The 19,686-nt window shown below is 41.9% G+C and overlaps 1 protein-coding gene across 5 annotated transcripts in view; it reads right to left on the bottom strand.

The window, feature by feature from the left end:
* LOC146497265 (neuropilin-1a-like) overlaps positions 1 to 19,686 on the bottom strand; it is a 204,797-nt gene that overhangs the window by 6,107 nt on the left and 179,004 nt on the right. For all 5 annotated transcript variants that reach the window (XR_014870593.1, XM_085140467.1, XM_085140468.1 and 2 more), the window contains 6 exons: positions 18,462 to 18,606; positions 7,146 to 7,319; positions 6,565 to 6,606; positions 3,200 to 3,337; positions 852 to 1,153; positions 112 to 208 (listed from right to left, as the gene is read on the bottom strand). Coding sequence is in view for 4 of the 5 variants with exons in the window: in XM_085140467.1 (XP_084996593.1) it covers positions 112 to 208; positions 852 to 1,153; positions 3,200 to 3,337; positions 6,565 to 6,606; positions 7,146 to 7,319; positions 18,462 to 18,606 (898 nt within the window). In the remaining variant the exon portion in view is untranslated. The remainder of the gene's footprint in view (positions 1 to 111; positions 209 to 851; positions 1,154 to 3,199; positions 3,338 to 6,564; positions 6,607 to 7,145; positions 7,320 to 18,461; positions 18,607 to 19,686) is intronic.

Genomic DNA, 19,686 nt, shown 5'->3' with positions numbered 1-19,686 from the left:
ATTTAACCGGGCCGATCCCACATCTCAACCATAGCTACACTGGCCTCGCACAGAAAAAGCGAAGCACAACACAGCAATGATGACGATGTTAAGTAACATTGAAATACACACCTTTGCAGTCCTCAGCTCTGACTCCATCCATGATCTGGATGTTGTCCACAGCTATGTAGCCTGAGCTGCGTCGGTCTGCGATGCCTTCCACCACCACCTGCAAAAAACAACACAAAGTCTTTCACATGCATTTTCTCATACAGGACAACAAAAAGAGAAGGTTAATCATCCAGAAACTTTGCTGTATATAAGTAAATTTTTTTTTTTATTTTTTGGCTAAATTGTTAAGGTGCAAACTGTAATCCCAACATCCAGAGTTTATTCTTTTGTTCCAAATCATACCTTTCTTTCTCTGCCCTTAACATACTTTCTGTTTGCACATAATGACGGCAAAAATAACCCCGAAAATCCATCCTAATGGTAAATGGCCTGCATTTGTATAGCGCTTTACTCAACTTTGGGGTCCTTAGGGACTTGGGGTCCCTAAGGACCCCAAAGCGCTTTACACTACATTCAGTCATTCACCCATTCACACACTGGTGATGGTAAGCTACATTGTAGCCACAGCTGCCCTGGGGCGCACTGACAGAGGCGAGGCTGCCGGACACTGGCGCCACCGGGCCCTCTGACCACCACCAGTAGGCCAACATGGGGTTAGTATCTTGCCCAAGGATATTTGGCTTGCAGCCAGGAGGCAGCCCTGGATCGAACCACCGACCTTCTGATTAGTGGCTGACCTGCTCTGCCACCTGAGCTACAGCCACCACTTTTAAGAGTCATTACATCCAGATTTATATTACCTGATAGGGGATGCTTGAGTGTGGCAGTATAACTCGTCCCTCCCTCCACCGACTGCCCTGATGGCCACTGAGCGTCCACAGGATTTGCCCCTCCTCTGTCTCCTTCCTGTGTTTGATGTGAAGCGCTCCTGCGTGTTCACCAACCATGTGATACCAGAACGCCATGCACAGGTCAGAGTCTGGAGAGGTGATGGGCAGGCTGGCCAACCTCGCCACCTTCTCTTCTTTGTCCTCATCTTCACCAGTTTTACTCGGTGTGTCCGAGTCAGTCACCTGCACGTAAATGAAGTTCCCAGGTTGGCCTGCAGGGGGCAGCAGAAGATAAGGTAAGAGGTGATTGTGACATTAGAGGACTCCTGAAAGCTTTTCCAATGCGTTACTGCTGATATTATTCTTTTAAATACATCCCTGAATGTAAATATGCTGATATCTATACATCTTTAATGAATACACGCCTTAATATGACTGAGCGCAAACATCAGTGTGACAATAAAGGACTTATAAGTCTCCCAAGCCTTCATTACAGTACATTCATTTGACTGCATTCAGCTGATTACCTTCCTTGTGGTTTGTCTAAACATTTAACTGTCTTTTCATAAAGCGAGGACTTGATAATGTCTGTGATACTGCTTAGCATCAAGCTTTCGAAACCCCCACAGACATCAGATTCAAGGACCTCACAAGGTTTTCTCGTGAAAACAAAGGGCTCTTGCTTCAGGAGAAAAATCTGACTTGACATCACAAAATACTCATTTTTTATTAGTGATCTGGTTAAGTCAAGAAATCAAGGTGAAATCATTCATTTTAGAGCTGCTGCTACTGCTGCTCCCGTCTCCACAGAAACATCCATCACATCCATCAAGCTTGAATGGAGAGAAGGACAGAGAGCCGAGGCATGTTGATGAATTATAGTGCTATATGTCTTTTAAAAGTCAAGGATTTCAAGTCGGTTCGTTCCTTCTTCAAATTGTATTACAGCACATAACATTGAAATACGCCCATACAAACATATGTTTTGTTAGAAAAAGGCACAAGATGCAATTGCATCTTTCGTTCTTTAAAAACAAAGCAAAACAAAAATAAGTTGATTTAAATTCACGCCATCTCTTCTTATCTTTTTCAAACATGGCTACTATTTTTGGGTTTCTTCCACTGTCTCATAACAGCAACCTTTCAACTTGAAGATAATTTTTTTTGAAGAGGAAGAAGCTGCAGGCAAACATTCTGGTGAGTAGGGCCGGGTAGTAAGCAACGATTTTGTTGGTGCAGCCAGAATACTCTCACTGTATGAATGCACACAATGACATGCACAACAATTTGGACCATTTTTGACAACTCTTCTCCATCAAACCCATCAGGAAGCTACAGCAGAACAGCATGCTTCTGATTCTGCTTATGATTACATCCTCTGCTTTCAGCTGTGAACACGCTGGACTGTTCCATTGTAAAACCCTGTGAGAGATGCTGCCCTCATCAGGAAAAGGTCCTTATTGGGAAGGTTGGGTCAGTTCAGATCCAGAAAATGTTTGCCGGCTGTGCTCCATGATGAGTATAGTTTTGATATTTATGGATGGGTTACTGCCTCAAGTGGAGAAGTTCAAGCATCTCAGCGTTTTGGAGGTGGGAGACTAACAGGCTCGGAGGTTGAGTTATTTTCCCGCCCACATCTGGGGCCAGAAGGTGCTGGTAGTGACCAAAAGAATAAGCTCTTGGATGCAAGCAGTGAAAGTGAGATTCCTTCTGAGGGTGTGTGGTCACAACCTTGGGATAACGGTCATTTGGTCAGTTGTTTGCGCTTCGCAAGGTGACCAAAAGAAAGAAGTTTGGGCATCTCTGCCTAGACTTCTGCCAGATACACTTTACAGGATGGACAGATGGACCTCTTACAGTAATTATTACCCAAATATGTCCTTTTGGACCTTACAGGGACTTAACATTGTGGCATGAGTGAGTGGCTTGAGCCTTTTCATGTGTATAACAGCTCATAGAGCATCAGGCCTACTTAGCTTTGTGATATATTTCCATATTCACAAAGTTTTTGTCCTTCAAAGCAAGAACAAGGTTGGGTGTCCAGTGGGAATTTCTTTTTACATCATAGGCATGTTTTTCCTCATTTCTTTAAACAGAAAAAAAGGCAGAGTTGTGAATTTACAGCAGCACGGGGACTGTATAGTGTTATTTAAAGCTTTGTTGAAAATATTCCCATTTCTAGCACAAGAGGTTTCAACAGACTTTTCAGCAGATGCACAGTAACATCGAGAGCTACGGAGCACTCTCCCAAAGCATCTGTCGAGTGCCACTAGTTCAAAGAAAGAGAGAAAAAAAAAAAGTCAGCACTCATCACCTACCCATGTGGTCAAGGGGTGGTCCTCTGTGGACAGCGGGAGCCCCGTTGGCCTGGATAATCCACTCAGCTCCTGTACCGGTCTCTCTGGTCCAGCCGCAGAACGACGAGAAGTCAAAGTTACAGGCGAACCACAAGTAAGCTGTAGCAAAGAGACACAAAAACACTCCTAAAAATCTTGTATCTACAAAATATAACTGAAAATTTTCCCGGTAATCAATAATCAGCTATTAGTAAGCACAGTTTTTGTGAGTTCAGTCCTAGGCTACGTCCACACGTACACGGGTATTTTTGAAAACGGAGATTTTCCATTTTCGTTTTAAAAAATAATCCCGTCCACACATAAAGGCAGAAATGAAGGAAAACGCTGCTAGGAACATGCCAAAGCAACAGGTGGCGATATATTCCTAACCGTGCAGAAATGTTGGCCAATCAGAAGTCTAGAAGCCTCGGTGGGAAAAAGTAAACAAAGCTGGGGCATAGAAGCAGAACCGAGCCGTATGTGTGGAGGGACAGTAACTGTGTGTATATATGTAAGCATTTAAGCACTGCAGAGAGTACAATTAACAGTAATAGTATTGTAGAAATTCATTTCACCGAAACAATAACGTGGCGCACAGTGTGACATCAAAAAATGCGCACACCTTTGACGCTGCGTTTTCTGCGTTTTTCTCGTCCACACGTAAATGCAAAAACTGCATTTTTAAAAATCTCCGTTTTCAGTGACCAAAAACGCCGTTTACGTGTGGACGAAAGGTGCAAACGCATAGAAAAATCTGCTTTTTCAAAAATACCGGGGTACGTGTGGACGTAGCCCTAGTCTTGGAAGGTCCTCTATTCAATTTAATTCAATTCAATTTTATTTATATAGCGCCAAATTACAACAGCAGTCCCTCAATCTAAGGCAATATATATTGTAAGGTAGACCCTACAATAATACATACAGAGAAAAAAAACAATCATATGACCCCCCGTGAACAAGCACTTTGGCAACAGTGGGAAGGAAAAACTCCCTTTTAACAGGAAGAAGCGTGTCTTAACTATATTTATTTCTATCTTTGCTGGTACATCAAGCACTTTAAAGACAACCTTAAGGAAACAGTAGCCCTTCATTTGAATTCCAAATACTGAAGTAAACACCTCCTATCTGCTCCTGTAAACCCTTCCTGAGAACTGAATCAAGTCCCTGAAAAGCTGCTATGCTATGTGACAAACTGCTTAGGTTTTTAAGTGAAGAGGCGTACAGCTACGATCTGGTGCTGTGTTCACTGACCAATCAGTGTCATTCAGGAGGAGGTAAGGGGAGATGGCCTGAAAAAAAGGACAGCAAGTCTCGCAGCATTCCTATCAGGAAGCTGTTCCTGCTGTCGTGTGCTCTCAGAGTATAAATTGTGCAGCCTACAAAAGGCTTGTGCAGATGGGATGTGGTGAGACAAACAGAGAGACCGTTGTGACTGTATGTACAATGTGCAGCGCTGGAGGGCATTTTCTCCACATCCTCAGCAAGATGTCAGCCCTGATAGAAAACAGTACCAAGCACGTACATATGTTTGGGATCAGCACTTTAGGAGAGAGAAACCGAAGAGTGGAGGGACCACGGAGCAGGGCGCGGTGCCACCAACATCAACGGATGTGGCCCCCTTAAAAACCCAAACAGAAAATAACCTCCCTTTTTCCTCTGCCAGCAGTTGACGGGCAGTATCGCTTCACCGCAGCATCCAAATAAATGCAAAAATCTCTCAACAGTAGACATGTTTCTGAGAGGCTAATAGGATGCAGAGATGACCATGGAGCTACACAGTAATACCCACCTTACCCACCCACCCACCATCCAGCAACCCCAAGCTGTCTTCACGCGATGCTTCAGCTCAGCTAATTGAGACCCAAGAGGCCTTTATTCTTCCTCCGCTGCTCTCACTTCACCTCCCTCTGTTCCTCTCTTTTACCTGCACTCTCCCTTTCTCTTTTAGCCTCCTTATCCTCCTCACCCAGCCCCCCCCGCTTTATTTCTTTTCCCACCCGTCAGAGCTGCCATTTTTTAAACCTTTCTGCCTATTCATTCCTCTTCTTCTCAGCCTGTTTGCTCCAAATGAGTTGAATTCGGTGTACCCACAAGGGAGGGTGAACTGTGATGTGGTGCTAAAATGTTCACCCAGAAAAGAAAGCCATAAATGACCAAAACAGAGCGCTGCAGTTGGCTTTAAATGCATGTGCATCAATGTTTAACACCTGCAGTTTTTTCTATCTCATGAGTCTAACGCCACTCGCTTTTCTGCTGTTGTTTCCACATCTGTAAAGTGCAGTTTTATTTCAACCTCTGACACGCTTAGAAAGTTTTAAGTTGTTTCTTTATAACAAAATGCTATTTAAACATTTCCAGTGGGGTTTAAGAGAAATCTACAGGGAAAGGAACATGAAAAAAATGACATTTCTGCACAAATATCTTGACTTTTTTCCCCTATTTTCTTTCCTTCTTTCCTTTCCTTTATCTTTCCCCTTGCTGTTGAAACCTTTAGAAACCTTTTCATCGATGTAAGAAGATTTAACCCAGAGAAATATATAGCGATGGCACCTCAAGGATCAGACTACAGAAATCTACTAGTGAATCCAGTACCAGTAAAAGCAGTGGATGCCCCACCCATATGTCCCGCATAGCTTAAAATGTTCTATTCTTGAGTTTTAACTATTTCTTTTATGATTTTTCAATATATTTATTCATTTTTGGTGTACAGCAGTGTACAGTGTAAAGAAAACTTTGATTAAACAGATTTTTTGAGCATAGAGACAAGCTACAAATACAAGCTCAGCTGGTATCCTTGTGATCAGCTGATAGCCTTCCAGTTGCATCTAGCTGGCAGATGTGGCGCAGCATTTAAGCTTGCCTACAGGTGCTGTGCATCTTCAAGTCTCCGCGATCTGCGCTGTGCAAATTACTACACAGGGAAATAATCGTCTTTTGACTACAGCTGGTCTGGCATCAAAGATGAAAAACACTGACGAAAAAAAAAGCTTTGCTCTCTCTTCCACCCTCTCTCTCTCTCTGTAAATACATAACCTAACAGCACGTGTGTCTGTTCTGTCTCTCTCTGTAGTCCGCTAGTGTCAGCGGTCAGCAGTGTCAGGTTCATTTGTGAAGTGGGGCCATGAAAAAGCTATTAACTCTAATGGAGGTCAGCTTCATTGTTCTTCGCGACCGTGGTCAGTACTGTTAGTGACACTGAATAATGGGTCCATTGGCTGAATTAATGCACCGATCTGGCAAAGCAGCGCTTTCACATCTACAGCTGCCTGTAAAATGGTTCAACTTTGCTTTAAATGAAACACATTGTACGGGGAAACATGGGAGCAGATTGGGGCGGAAAGGCTCACCTGGCATGAACTCCATAATGGGGTTGGTGGACGTGGTGCCTCCTGCGAAAGACAGATGGGGCAGTCAGTTTGGGGTCAAAGGTCAGAGAGGGATTTCTCACCCACACAGATGCCAGCACAAACACAACATACCTGCTTTTATGAAAAACTAGTAGCAGGCATTCAAGCCAAACAGTTTAACTTTTAGATTTTTTCTTTAGCTTTTTAAATCCTAGAAAAGAGGCCTAATGCTTAATGTGGCTGTAAATAAAAGAGAGGATAAAGGAGAATCGGAAACAAGGATAGTCAGACAGCGCTAAAGAAAAGCTAATAAATAAATAAAGCTGAACAGAAAAAGACCAATTCAGTCAAAACTGTAGCAGCTAGTGAGAAGATAAGGGAGAATTTCTCATGATCCAATTCCAACTGGGCTTCATTAAAGCAGAAATTAAATCAATAACATTTAAAGGAAGAAGGAAGAAAGGCTTTTATTTCCGCGTTCAATCCTTTTACCTTTTATTGCTTTGCATTTTAATTTGGCGAGCGGGTTCACACACCGAGACGGAGAGCGAACTAAAAGGAACCGAGTTTCCGTGGTTTACCTTCGTCGTATTCGGGGGTCTCGGTTTCGGTGATGCAGTCCAGCCGTCCATCTTCACACTGTATAACTGCTGTAGTGCCGGGGTTGGTGATCGGTGCTGTGGTGGTCGCACCAAATGTGGTCATGGGAGGCGTAGATGCGAGTGGGGTGGTGGGAAGTGCTGTAGTTGTTATTTCTGTGGATGAAGATGAAGAGACAGGAAGTGTGAGTGACTAGAATGGATTAAAAAAAGGAGATGAAAGAGTGTCAAGAACTGACCCCACCTCTCACCCTATCAATGCCCTTCATGCACATTTAAATGCAGTTTGAGTGTCAAAGGGATATAGCCTGTTTGGCTCAGTAATCGCTAGGGCAGGGGTGGGCAATCTCAGTCCACGAGGGCCGGTGTCCCTGCAGGTTTTAGATCTCACCTTGGGTCAACACACCTGAATCACATGATTAGTTCGTTACCAGCCTCTGGAGAACTTCAGGACATGTTGAGGAGCTAATTTATCCATTTAAATCAGCTGTGTTGGTTCAAGGACACGTCTAAAACCTGCAGGGACACCGACCCTCGTGGACTGAGATTGCCCACCCCTGCGCTAGGGTGATCTCATATGAGGCCCTGTGGCACAACTATACTGGTTTCATTTTTTTAAGTACTCAGACACCTCCAAAGTTGTTTCGTCACAGGCGACTGAGGCCCAGGAGGTGGGGGGCTCATCTACCAATCAGAAGTGCTTCTCCAGTGTCCCATGTGTGGACATTGAAGAAGCCCAACAAATGTGAGGATGCTAGTTATTAAAAAGCACTAAAAAAAGAAGAAGTGTATGACTGTGTGTGTGAATGAGTGAATGTAGCTTAAGTAGAAAAGTGCTACATAAGCACCAATCCAAAGCTGAAACCAAAGCCAAAATAATTCACTGATTTCTCAAAGCTAATTAAAAGCTAGCAATTTTTCTTTGACAGCGAACTCATCATCTACTGGACAGAGAAAAAAAAGAGTCTTAAAACACTCAGTGAATAATGATCGGCCTTTAGTGATTCGTTAACTGCTAAAGACATCCTGAGACCAAAGATATTTTGCCGCTGTCTTACAGTTCTTTCCTCGGGTTTCTGCTTGATAATTACACAAAGCGCTGATGGAAAGAAGCAAAACTAAAACAGTTTGGTTCCAGTCTGAGTCCCTTTCATGTACTGGAGCCAAACTCGAAGGATGCAGGACCGATCATGGGTGACAGACTTATGAGTCCCCCTGGAGTTGTGGGTTCCTGAGCATTTGCTTAGTTTGCTCTGTTTGTAATCCTGCCTTAGATGCAGTTTACAATTCACGTATATTGTAGTGTACAAATCAAAGAGAGTTATAGTCTGAAAATCTAACTTAATAGCTGTAATATGAAAGCTGCTTGAACTTGTTTTAAAAATTACTGGGACTGAATTAGGAGTCTGCTGACAAAAATGCCAAAGAAAAACAAAACGTAACTTTTATTTGGTAACTAACAAGTAAGAGGACCCAATCACCTCCTACTGCAGAGACAGGCGTTCTCAGTGGGATGCCACTGTGTCTCGGTCTTGTCAGATACCCACTGGGGGAAAACTGTTGCTTTTCATCTGCTATCAGTCTAATTAAGTTGATTTTCACAGTTTTGCGATCGTGGTGGAAACGCAAACAGAAATGGGCACAAAGGACTTTTTGATTTTCTGATTTATTTCACGGTGCTTCTTAAAAAATGAAGATTAAAAATAACATGGAGCTGGGCAGATCGCGTCTACTCTATAGACAGATTTACAAAGAAGAAAAGTAGCTACATGCATTAAAAGCTTTTGACAATATAGTCGGTCTAATTAACTTTTTTTTGCAGTGAGCTCGAAAAAGAAAATGACTGAAAAGAAAGTTTCAGAGGATTTTTGGTCTAGAAAGGAGAATACTTAGGAGAAAAGTCCCATCATTTATATCTTGACAGAGAAAACAGACGTCTCTCTCTTAAGAGTCATCTATGAATCCAAACAACTAACACATTTTGTCTCTTTTATATGAGAATTCAGAGTCATTATAGCGGACCTATTACGCTTTTCCATATATACTGTTACAAATGGTGTTCCTCCTATTACACATGACAAAACATAAAAGTAATCCCTGTGAGTCTGATGCTCAGGCTTCAGACTGCTTTCAATGCCGAGTTGTAGACAGTTTTTTTCTTTTATGTTTGCTCTGTCTGTTGCCAAAAGAGAGGATCTATCATGAGAAGTGGGACGTGTGCAGGCAGGGAGTGGACCCAGAACGCAGGACTCAGCATACAGATGTAAAACTCCAAATCACAAAATTATTGCTGGTAATCAGGAAACAAAAACCTGAAAGACCTGAAAGAGTCTCCAAAAACGTTAGAGCACTTATGCAAATATGTGATGTCTTGATGAATCGAGCTGATATTAGAAGTTTACACAGCACCATTCTCGCATGACAATATCTTAAAAGTTTATTTTGTGACCCAGAAAGAGTAATATTTCAAACTCCGCCACTCTGTGTTCCTCCACCACTGCCTCGTTTGAGTTTTGGACAAAATGGATTCTGGGATATTGCATTTCGTCATTTCGAGCTGATTGGAGACCAGAACAGTCAATCAGATATTTTTGCATCCAAGTCTGTGATTGGCTGGTTTTGTGGCACAAATATAACGGTGTACAGAAAGAGTTGAGTGCGCACGGGCAGAAATGTTGAGAGCGCGAGCAACACGTTGAGAGCAAGCACAAGTGCAAACACTGAAATACATTTTTAGCACGCAGCTATGAATTTTGTTCACTTAAATTTAGCTTTTCTTCGCTCAAAATAAATTTCTCCTCAAAATGCAACACTTGCACCTGCAATTTTTTTTTTTACGTGCGCTCAGAATAGTGGCACAAAAATAACGCCATAGGAATTGGGCAGAGTGAACACACCTGGGAACAGCTGAATGGAATCCCCCTGACCAGGGCAGTTTCAAAATAAAACAGGAAGTAACACACACACTGAGAGTCAGACTAAGACATGTGGACAAAAGATGAAGGAACGAGACAGGACTGGGGAGACCGAAGGCAAACAAACACATAGACACTGAAGACCGACTGGACGCAAAAAAGGGAACAAACATAAACGAGAAACAAGAATTATTAATATAAATAGCAAAACTACGAGGCTCTAGCAAATACTCAAATCCAAAAGAATGAATCATAAGTCCAAAATGCAGGGGCAAAGACCCGATAACATAACAGGATGCTCTTAATATGGTCATTAACATGATCTTTAGTTTACCATGGGCCAGTCAGAAGAAAGTTGTCTTAAAGGGAGAGCGAAGAAAGCTAACAGAGGATGAACTGAAGGGCTGCACCAACACCCAGCATAAGTTTAAATAAAGATGATTTTGACTCTAGTAGACTCTCCAGATGAAAATATGGAGTTAGAAATAAGCATAATAGGTTCCCCTTTAATGAAAAGTGATATAAGGTTGGATACAGCGCTCTCATTAACTGCAAAACTCAAGTGTCTTGATTTCTCGGAAGGTTGAGAGCTGGCACTTTTCCCCCCCATCAAGTACCAGAGTAATAATGACAGAAACTCTTGTATCTTGTTAAATTCTACTCTGCAGTCAATGTGTGGTGATGTGTTTTTATGTAAATTAAACAAATTGAACTTGCATTAAGCGTATGCAGACTATGTGAAAACCACAGATGGTCTGCATATAATTAAACTTTGTGAGGAAACGTGTCTGCGACACTTCGAGTGGGATGGAGGTTTGCTCTTACAGCAGCGTGGATGTAAGCGTCGAGCTGATTTAACTCGGAGCTCGAGGCAAAACATCTGATTAAGCTGCTGAAAGTGATCCGCAGGAATATCGTTGAGCTTGTTAGTTTCTCTTCGCTTGTGTTTGTCTGGGCTCGAGTTGGCATCTTGATGTTCTCGTGAAGAGAGAGGGAGACTCATTAATGAAGCGCGGCTCTTGGTCTAATTAACAAAAACCTGTTTTCAGTTATAAATGAACTGCTGGTTGATGCTTGGTAAATCCGACACCGTGCATTTCTAAAGCTTTCGACAATAGCTTTAGCACATTTTATTTATTTAATAGCACAAATTTTGCTTGTTTAGCCCTTTAAGGACCACTTGAGGTCATTATGCACATTTATGAAGCACCAAACTGCCTCAGCGAGCATCTCTGTTCCTACAAGAAAGCTGTGATTTGGCTAATTGGATATGACTGAATGTCTATGTATCACGTTTTTATATGTATCCACATGGTTTGCATGTATTTTATTAAGTATGTGTGCATGTGCTGCAAGGATTAAAGTGTCTGTGTCATGTCTCCTGCTGCAGTGTGTATTGCAGTGACTTTCCCTTTTAACTAAAAATACACTAAAGTATCAGTTTAACTTAATAATGCCACACCATCATCCACCACATACTGTACACGGTGTTGTTTAAAAACACATGTAAAAGTGTGAGTGTGCGATTATCTCCCAGCAAAGTCTACATAAGTGGAGGAGTGACAAATTAAAGGAAAAAGTGGAAATCAATTTTGTGGAACTCAAACTTGAGGAGGACATCAGACTGTTTCGTGATAATAACTCCAAAACTGCAGTCTATGTTTGTTTCCCTGCTACGCTCTCGTTGTTGCAGTCACGATAACAGCTGGAGGAAGCATCTCGGAAACAAGACAAATTCTGTTTTGCATCTACTCTGTTCGAGTTTGTTTGCCTTATTTTTCCTACAAGAGCATCGAGTTCATCCGCATCATTTCACGCTGTATTCCGATTGGTTGGTTCATAAACAGTGTTGGGGAGTAACGGAATACATGTACCGCCGTTATGTATTTAAAATTCAAAATATGAGTAACTGTATTCCGTTACAGTTACCGTTTAAAAAGGTGGTATTTAGAATACAGTTACTTTGTTGAAATAAATGGATTACACGGCGGTACTTCCCTGTTTCATATTGTGGCGGGTCAGGACTGTTTGGGTTTTGTTTGACAGCTACGTTCTGTTGTTCCAGGCGGCAGCGTTACGGTTGCCATGGTTACAGGGTGACGCTCTCTCTCTGCGTGTTTCCTGGGTGAGAGAGGCCTTTTGTTGTTGTTGTGCTAAGCTAATAGGCAGAATGCTACAGGTATAGCTCTAAAGAATGTAGCATCATAGGCAGTGTAGTCCGTGCTGCAGGGAGAATGGACTGCCATACACGTTATGTGTCTGTGAGCGAGGGAGGGAGAAAAAGGAAAAGTACGAGCTGTCATCGAGCAAAAACGGGAGCTGGAAGCATGTAAATATAATAATAACCACTGCAGCCAAGAAGAGAGCCTGACGAGCCCAGTTGTAAGTAAGCTATTAAGACTCGACTGTACACCGTGTTCGTGTTTTCCTCTGAAACAATAAGTTCCGTTGGAGCAGCCTTTCAACGCCTCTCTCTGTCTCTCGCAAGCAAAGTTGACCCAGACAACAAAGTAAAGCTAGTTTTTGGCTACGAGCCGACACAGAACCCACCGTATTAGCCAGAGGTCCCTTTACTACGGTTCGGAGCCGCAGACCTTCAGTAACAGTAATAAATCACAGCAATAGTACATTCATGTAGTTGTAAACAGCATGATAATATATTAAGTAATCCAAAGTATTCAGAATACATTACTCTCATTTTGGGACATGTATTCTGTATTCTGTAATGGAATACATTTTAAAAGTAACCTTCCCAACACTGTTCATAAATGTGAGCTTCAGCAGCAGTTATTCTTCATTTCATTTCATTTATTTATTTCACACTTGGTACAACAATTTAAACAAACCAACCACACTTTCTATCAAAAAGCACTACAACCATGTGTGAAAAGGAGCAGGAAGAAGAAAATATTCTTATTAAACCCTGCCCCCTATCTACAATCCAATTTATATTACAAGTGGGCACCAAAAATCAAGGAACAAACTAACATTAACATTTATCTCCGGTCCTAACCCAAACCAAACAACAAATTTACAATCAGAATATACCACTCCATAGGGATGGGTATCGTTTAGGTTTTATCTGATACCGGTGCCAAACCGGTACTTTTGAAACGGTGCCGGTGCTTAAATGGTGCTCAAACCGGTGCTTAAAGAATGGAAAACACAAAAGTGGTCCAAAAACCTCTCATGTTCAGCTGTTTTTTTGTAAAAAGATAACAATGTTAGCCTTTTCTGCAGCTATGGGGCATATATGGTATCATTCTTGGCTGGAAGCAGTGCTTAAACAATGGAAAAAAACACAAACTTTGTCCAAAAACCTCTCATGTTTAACTGTTTTCCACTTTTTCTTTGGTCATTTTAGCCTTTTTGGCCAGGGTGAAGGGAGTATCTGCCATCAAACAAGAAGACAGCTGCATGTAGCTATGATGGTGTTTGCTGTTCACCTTACATGCATTAATGTAATAACGTGGTTAGCCTACTCAACGTAAATTACACACGAACAACATTAAGCTACTCACGCAGAGAAGAACGGCTGCTGCTGCATCATCATCCTCATCATTTCTGCCAGGACTCTCCTCTTCGGGTTTTTGGGGGATGTTGCTAATTCCGGGTCCGATAACAGGCAACCCACAAGCAGTAGATGTGCTCGGTGTGAGGTCTCGCAGCAAGCTATCAAATACGGCGCATTTCTCGGCTTTAAAAAAAAACACTATGCGTCGCCAGGTGTTTCATCAGATTTGAGGTGTTACCTTCTTTGACAGTATCACAGTATCACCTTAAAGCACTTGTTGCAGGCTGCTGAGTTTGAAGTACAGCCAGACTTTTGACCGCTTCGCCTTGGACATTTTTAATTTGTAGCTCTGCTCTAAAAGAACGTACGTACCTGGACCCGCCTACTATTCTCGGAAACTTAAAATGATTGGCTAGAATCTAAAGTGTATCATTCCATACCAGTTGGTGGCGGTAATGCACCTTTCAGTTGTTTGCCAACCGCCAATACAAATGTAAGGAAGAAGAAAGTGTATCACAGCTCAGGAAAAAAAGCACCGAAATAAAGCACCGAAATGTGCGCTGCTTTTCGGTCTGGTTACTACCGTTTATGTCAGAACCGGTGCCATCATGGCACCGGATACCGGTACCCATCCCTACCACTCCACATAGTAACAAGGAGAAAAATAAAATTAAAATAAATAAAACAAAAAATTATAATGGATCCTTTTTCAATGAACTCCAATTTCATTCACATTCTTCACATTGAGTTATCGTTTTAAGCATGTAACACTTTTGAAAACAATGTAAATTTATACTATTCTTTAAATTATAATGAAGTGAGTTCCACAGTCGTATACCCCTAACCGTTGGACTCATTAATCTTTGTGTAGTCCTAGCTAACTGATGCTTAAAATAAAATTTCCTTCTGCTATCTTCTCCCCCTGAACACAATAAAAATACTCTTTGTAACTTAAAGGGCAAAATATTATTTTTAGCCTTAAACATTCTGGCAGATGAGCGAATTTAATTTACTTTGGCTGCAAAACTGTTGCCTTTCTCACTGAGTGACCTCTGCTTTTAAGGAGTGACCTTAAAAAGAAATCCGTCCATCGACCCATCCTACCTCTCCAACCTGATAATCGACATGCTTGTGTGACTTGCCACACAGACTTTATTTTTCAGTCAATATGAACCCAAAATGAGTAACTAAGCCCCAAAACTCACCAGGAACGTGTTTACAGAGGTCCAGACAGAAAGCTGTTTTCTCATACACCTCAATAGGACTGGAAGTCTTTTTCCAACCACAGGTATCGCCCTCTCATGGCCATCAGACAAAATGCAGGTTTGAGGCACTTTCACACTGGATTCAGGTGTTTAGACTAGTTAAGATCTGGTGACTCCAAAAGATAGAAGATGATTTACATCACTGCTGCACTCCCAAAACTGCTCAGAGACGGTTTATTTCTTATTAAGGTGGGCACTGCCATCTTCCACTCCCACTCAGAACAACTTAAAAAAGAAACCCAAACTGATTTGCTGTGATTTTTCTGGCCAAAAAACCAAGTGCACCCCAACAATGCCAGTAAAATGCCCCCAGAGTGGAACAGAAGGAACTTACAGCCCCTTGCTGTAAGGGTCAAGGATTAATGCTTTTCCTTTAATATGACCCACATATGCCCACATGCAAACGGACCTACATGGTAGATCATTTGTCAAAAACAATGAGTCACAGTCCATCTGTAACATGAGTCACAAACTGTTGCATTCACAAGCATATCACTCCACACAAGAAAGTGTGTTTACTGTTTTCATCTGGGGAAGAGTAGGACGTTTGTTTTGCATATGAGCTGCTTACTTTTACTGGATTTTAGTTGAGGAGCAGTATTAAAGTTAATGGTTTGCATAATTAGGTGTGCAGGTACTGTCGCTGTCTCCGAGCTGCTTCCCTGTCGACTGGGAGACATTTTTCTTTGAAGTGAACGTGAATACAAAGAAAAAACAATTAGCTGTTGAGAGATTTTAAGGTTTTCAAAAATTCAGTTTAACATGGTTGATTTAATTGAGTTGACAGATCCAAGACGCCCCGCGTACTTCTCTCATGTCTTTGTCTTCTCCGTCCTTTAATCAGTCTTCTCCTCTCTCGGGCTCTCACGCACAGTCCTGCATGGTTTTGCTGATTCTTATCATTCTCCCCACAGTGCAACCAGATACTCCATCAGAGAGCCTGCTTCCTCCCTTCATCTGTTCCTTCCTCACCTACTGTGAGAGGTCAAACCCTTCCTCCCTCTCTTCCTCTCCCTTTTTCTCCCACACACCCGTCAAGCTCTGACCACTGCAACAGCAGAGATAGTACCCTGCCATGGCATGCGTCAGCCTTTTCATGTGCTCACGCTCTCTTTCTGCCTCTCATTACACCAGCCAGCGTGAAGTGTAAGCAGTTTACTGTTTAACGGCTGACTGAGGCCAAATACTGTTTGCATGTCGAACGTTTTCAAAGATTTCATTAGCGTTTGCCTGAGTCACTGTTATAAATTATCCTTATTTATCGTATCATAGGCTTTTGTGCGTGCCTTCAGTCTGAAACGAGCTGCTTTAGCTCCCTTTCCTTCTTTCTGAGGAAGCTTTCTTCTGATTGGCTTCCCCTCGCAAACAAAAAGATTCGACAAGCAGTTTAAAATAACCATATACATCTTTACATTGTTAGCATCTGTTAGCCAATGAGCGTGCGGTTTCATACCACAGATAATCCTCGATTTTGAAACACAGTATGGCCAAGATTTGCCACACAGACTTTATTTTTCATTCAATAAGACCCAAAACGAGTAACTAAGCCCAAAAACTAATCAGGAAGGTGTTTACAGAGGGCCAGACAGAAAGCTGTTTTCTCATACACCTCTATCGGACTTGAAGTCTTTTTCCAACCACAGGTATCGCCCTCTGGTGGCCGTCAGGCAAAATGCAGGTTTGAGGCACTTTCACACTGGCTTAATTTTTCCAACCTTTTCCGTCTATGGTGACAAAATCATGCTTGGAATTAGAGCTGGGCGATATATCGAGTTTTTAAAAAATATCGATATATTTTTATACGAGATATAAGATGTGACAATATCCTTTATATCGATATAGTCTATCTTACGTTATAACTATACTTGTGGAGCCGCAAGTTTGCCTCTCTTTCGTCCACTTTTGTCTTTACGCAACGTTACTCGCCCCTCCTCCCCCATCGCTTCACCTGCAGGAAGCGACAAGATGGACACGGCAAATCTCCGTTAACGAGTTACTGCGCATCGCCCCGTGCGTGGGGCTGGACGCCGTCAACGTGTTAGCTAGCTAACCACGCTAACGCCATGCAGCCCAGAGGCGCTGCACAGCCTAAAATCCTTTCATTTTCTCAAAAGTTGACAGCGCGGCTTATGTATGAATTCTGGTTGTGCTTGATGGCCGCGAACCGATTTTATGTGGTACACGGCGCTCAGCAATCTGTCAAAAAATGTTTTAATACGACTTTGGTAAGCTACGGTGCTGCACCGGTTGATGGATTGTCGGAGCATTACGGCGACCGAGGAGCCTCGCGGAGTGATTACGTACTGTGCTTCAACGTAATATTACCCTACTGTGTATAAGGACCATAAATGGCACCTGTTAAGAGACGTGGTTACGAAGAGGATTTCAAACTCAATGCTGTCAGTCACGCAGTAGAAGTTGGGAACAGAGCAGCTGTGAAATCTGTCTTTGTTACTATGCTCTGCGTCTTTTAGTTTACATTTTGACTGCACAATTGTGAGCTTTTTGTTATGCACAAAAACAACATTGTTTTCTTTTATTTATGCAACATTATTATTTAATAAATGTTCATCATTTATTTCTGAGTAAATTTTATGTACATCTATGCTCTATGTTAATAAAAGTGCCTGTGTGACATCTGGGACACAGCTTTGACTAAGAACTCTCTTTTTGTTCTTACTTTATGGCTTAAAATGGCTTAAAAAATATCGAGATATATATCTTATATTGCCGTCCAGGTAAAAAATATCGAGATATGAATTTTGGGTCATATCGCCCAGCCCTACTTGGAATCAAGTGTTTAAAGCTTTTGATTCACATGGATTGCTGTAATGTAATCATGTGCGATTTAAAAGAAGCAAAAACTGCAGATCTATAGATTTAAAACTGCTGCAGCACGTCACCTGCTCTCTCTCTTAAAGAGGCTGAAGAAAATAAAAGGATTCCTGTGATGTGTTTAACGGTGAACTTCATTTGAGGAAAAAAAACCAAGCAAACTTTAAATATACCTGCTGTTTTTATGTTTGCCTGCTTTATTTCATTTAACACCTTAAAGTAAACTGAATAACAGAAAATGTGAGAGAACAATGCACAACAACAGAGGCGTAAAGTTGGAGCTTTCTTGTTAGTACAATGTTTTAAACATGAGATAAAACATGCGGCCTAGAGATGTAGTCTGAATGTTTGTGAGTGTGATGACTGAGATCTAAGACTCAGCCCAGATACAAAACATTTACTGTGCGTGTCCCATTGTGCCTCACTGTGGGTTTTTTGTTTCCTTCTGTCAACAACCCGAACGGTAAATTCCATCTTCCTGCAACGAGTTTCCTTGCAGGAATTCACCTTCTTTTTTTCTGCATGCTCTTTGCTATGGTTTATGAAAGCTCAGTGGCAGTTTCAAGCAAGACCAAGCCTGCCAAAGGCAGAAACCACAGGAGTGTGTAATATCAGGATATTAAACTGCAACATGCTGTTAAGTTTTCCAGTGTAATCTGATCCAGTTCAAACTTGCTCCACATCACAGACTTAATGCCATTCTTTATATCTTTGTGGCATAATGCAGAACGACGGACTGATAGATCTGTTTGTGGTAAAAGGGACTCACCCTCCAGTTCGCAGCCCAGCAGCTCTAAACGGAGGCCCACGCCCTCGTTGGTGGCTCTCTCCGGATAGATCCTGATCAAGCGGGTAATAAGTGGACCCATGGATCTCAGCTCCGGGGTGTCATGGTTCTGATTCCCCAAAAATACCTGGAAAAATAAAGGCATTGCACAGATTTAGGCCTTTACATATAAACAAGGGATGCGATTATGAAATGAATGCGCTACAGCTGATAAATATTGACCACTGACAGCGGTAAACATCATCTGATCTGCAGCCCTACATAAGCTGATATCGATTTTTGGTGGATATATGTTTGTATCCCTAAATCAAATGACCATAAAGTTGGAAAGCATGCTTTCTGATCTAACTTGTGCAGCTTTATAGTTAAGTCGTTCATAATTTTACCTGTAATTATCACCAGTGTGTAGAGTCTAAGGATCTTTCTGATATGAGATGCATGAAATTGCGTCAAAGAAGTAAACGTATGAAACTGGTATGAAAGCTCTGTCATTTATAGAGGAAGGTACCAGCATAACTAATACAACCAAGCTATTCTGAACACTCTGCAGCACTCACTGCTGTAAAGCCCCATCCTCGGGGCTTTGATAAGAATAACAGAAGAAAACAGCGTGTGCTGCCTCTGATCAGGCATTACTCTGTTTGACAAGGAGCTGAAACAAAATGAAAGGAGGAAATCAGATCCAGAGGCCATCCTTTCATATTTTCAGCATGGAAGCAGCACAGATGAAAATGGTTACAGTCACACCGGGAACCAAGTGGCGGGACACCAAACACCAAACGCACGCCTGCATGTCTGAAGCGCTGCGGTTTCCTCGTGCCTGATTTATTAAAGGCTGCAGAGTGGCAGTATAGCTGGAATTATAATATGAAAAGTTTGTGTATGGACATAACTGTTACACTAAAGCTGCTCCATCTTTGCTAACACCTTAGCATGTTCTGGTATGTGTTGACTAAAAGTGGCCTTTCATAAGAAACTAAAGGCAAAACTGTTGCAGCTCTTAATGTCTACATGTGCAAATGCACAAATTGTTAGGGTGCCTGGGTCATCGGCCCAGTGTTTTGTGGTTTTGGTTCTTTGATTTTGTTTATTTCATTATATTATGGGTTATAGGTTTATTCTTAGTTTAGGTTTTCTATGTGGGTTTTGTTAGAGTTTTAGTGTTCTGGTTTTCTGTCTGTGATCCATAGTTGCTGTCTCCCCTGTC

The sequence above is a fragment of the Neolamprologus multifasciatus genome, chromosome 18 (assembly GCF_963576455.1).
Source record: "Neolamprologus multifasciatus chromosome 18, fNeoMul1.2, whole genome shotgun sequence".
Lineage (NCBI taxonomy): Eukaryota > Metazoa > Chordata > Actinopteri > Cichliformes > Cichlidae > Neolamprologus > Neolamprologus multifasciatus.
This window is presented reverse-complemented; position numbering and strand designations above follow the sequence as displayed.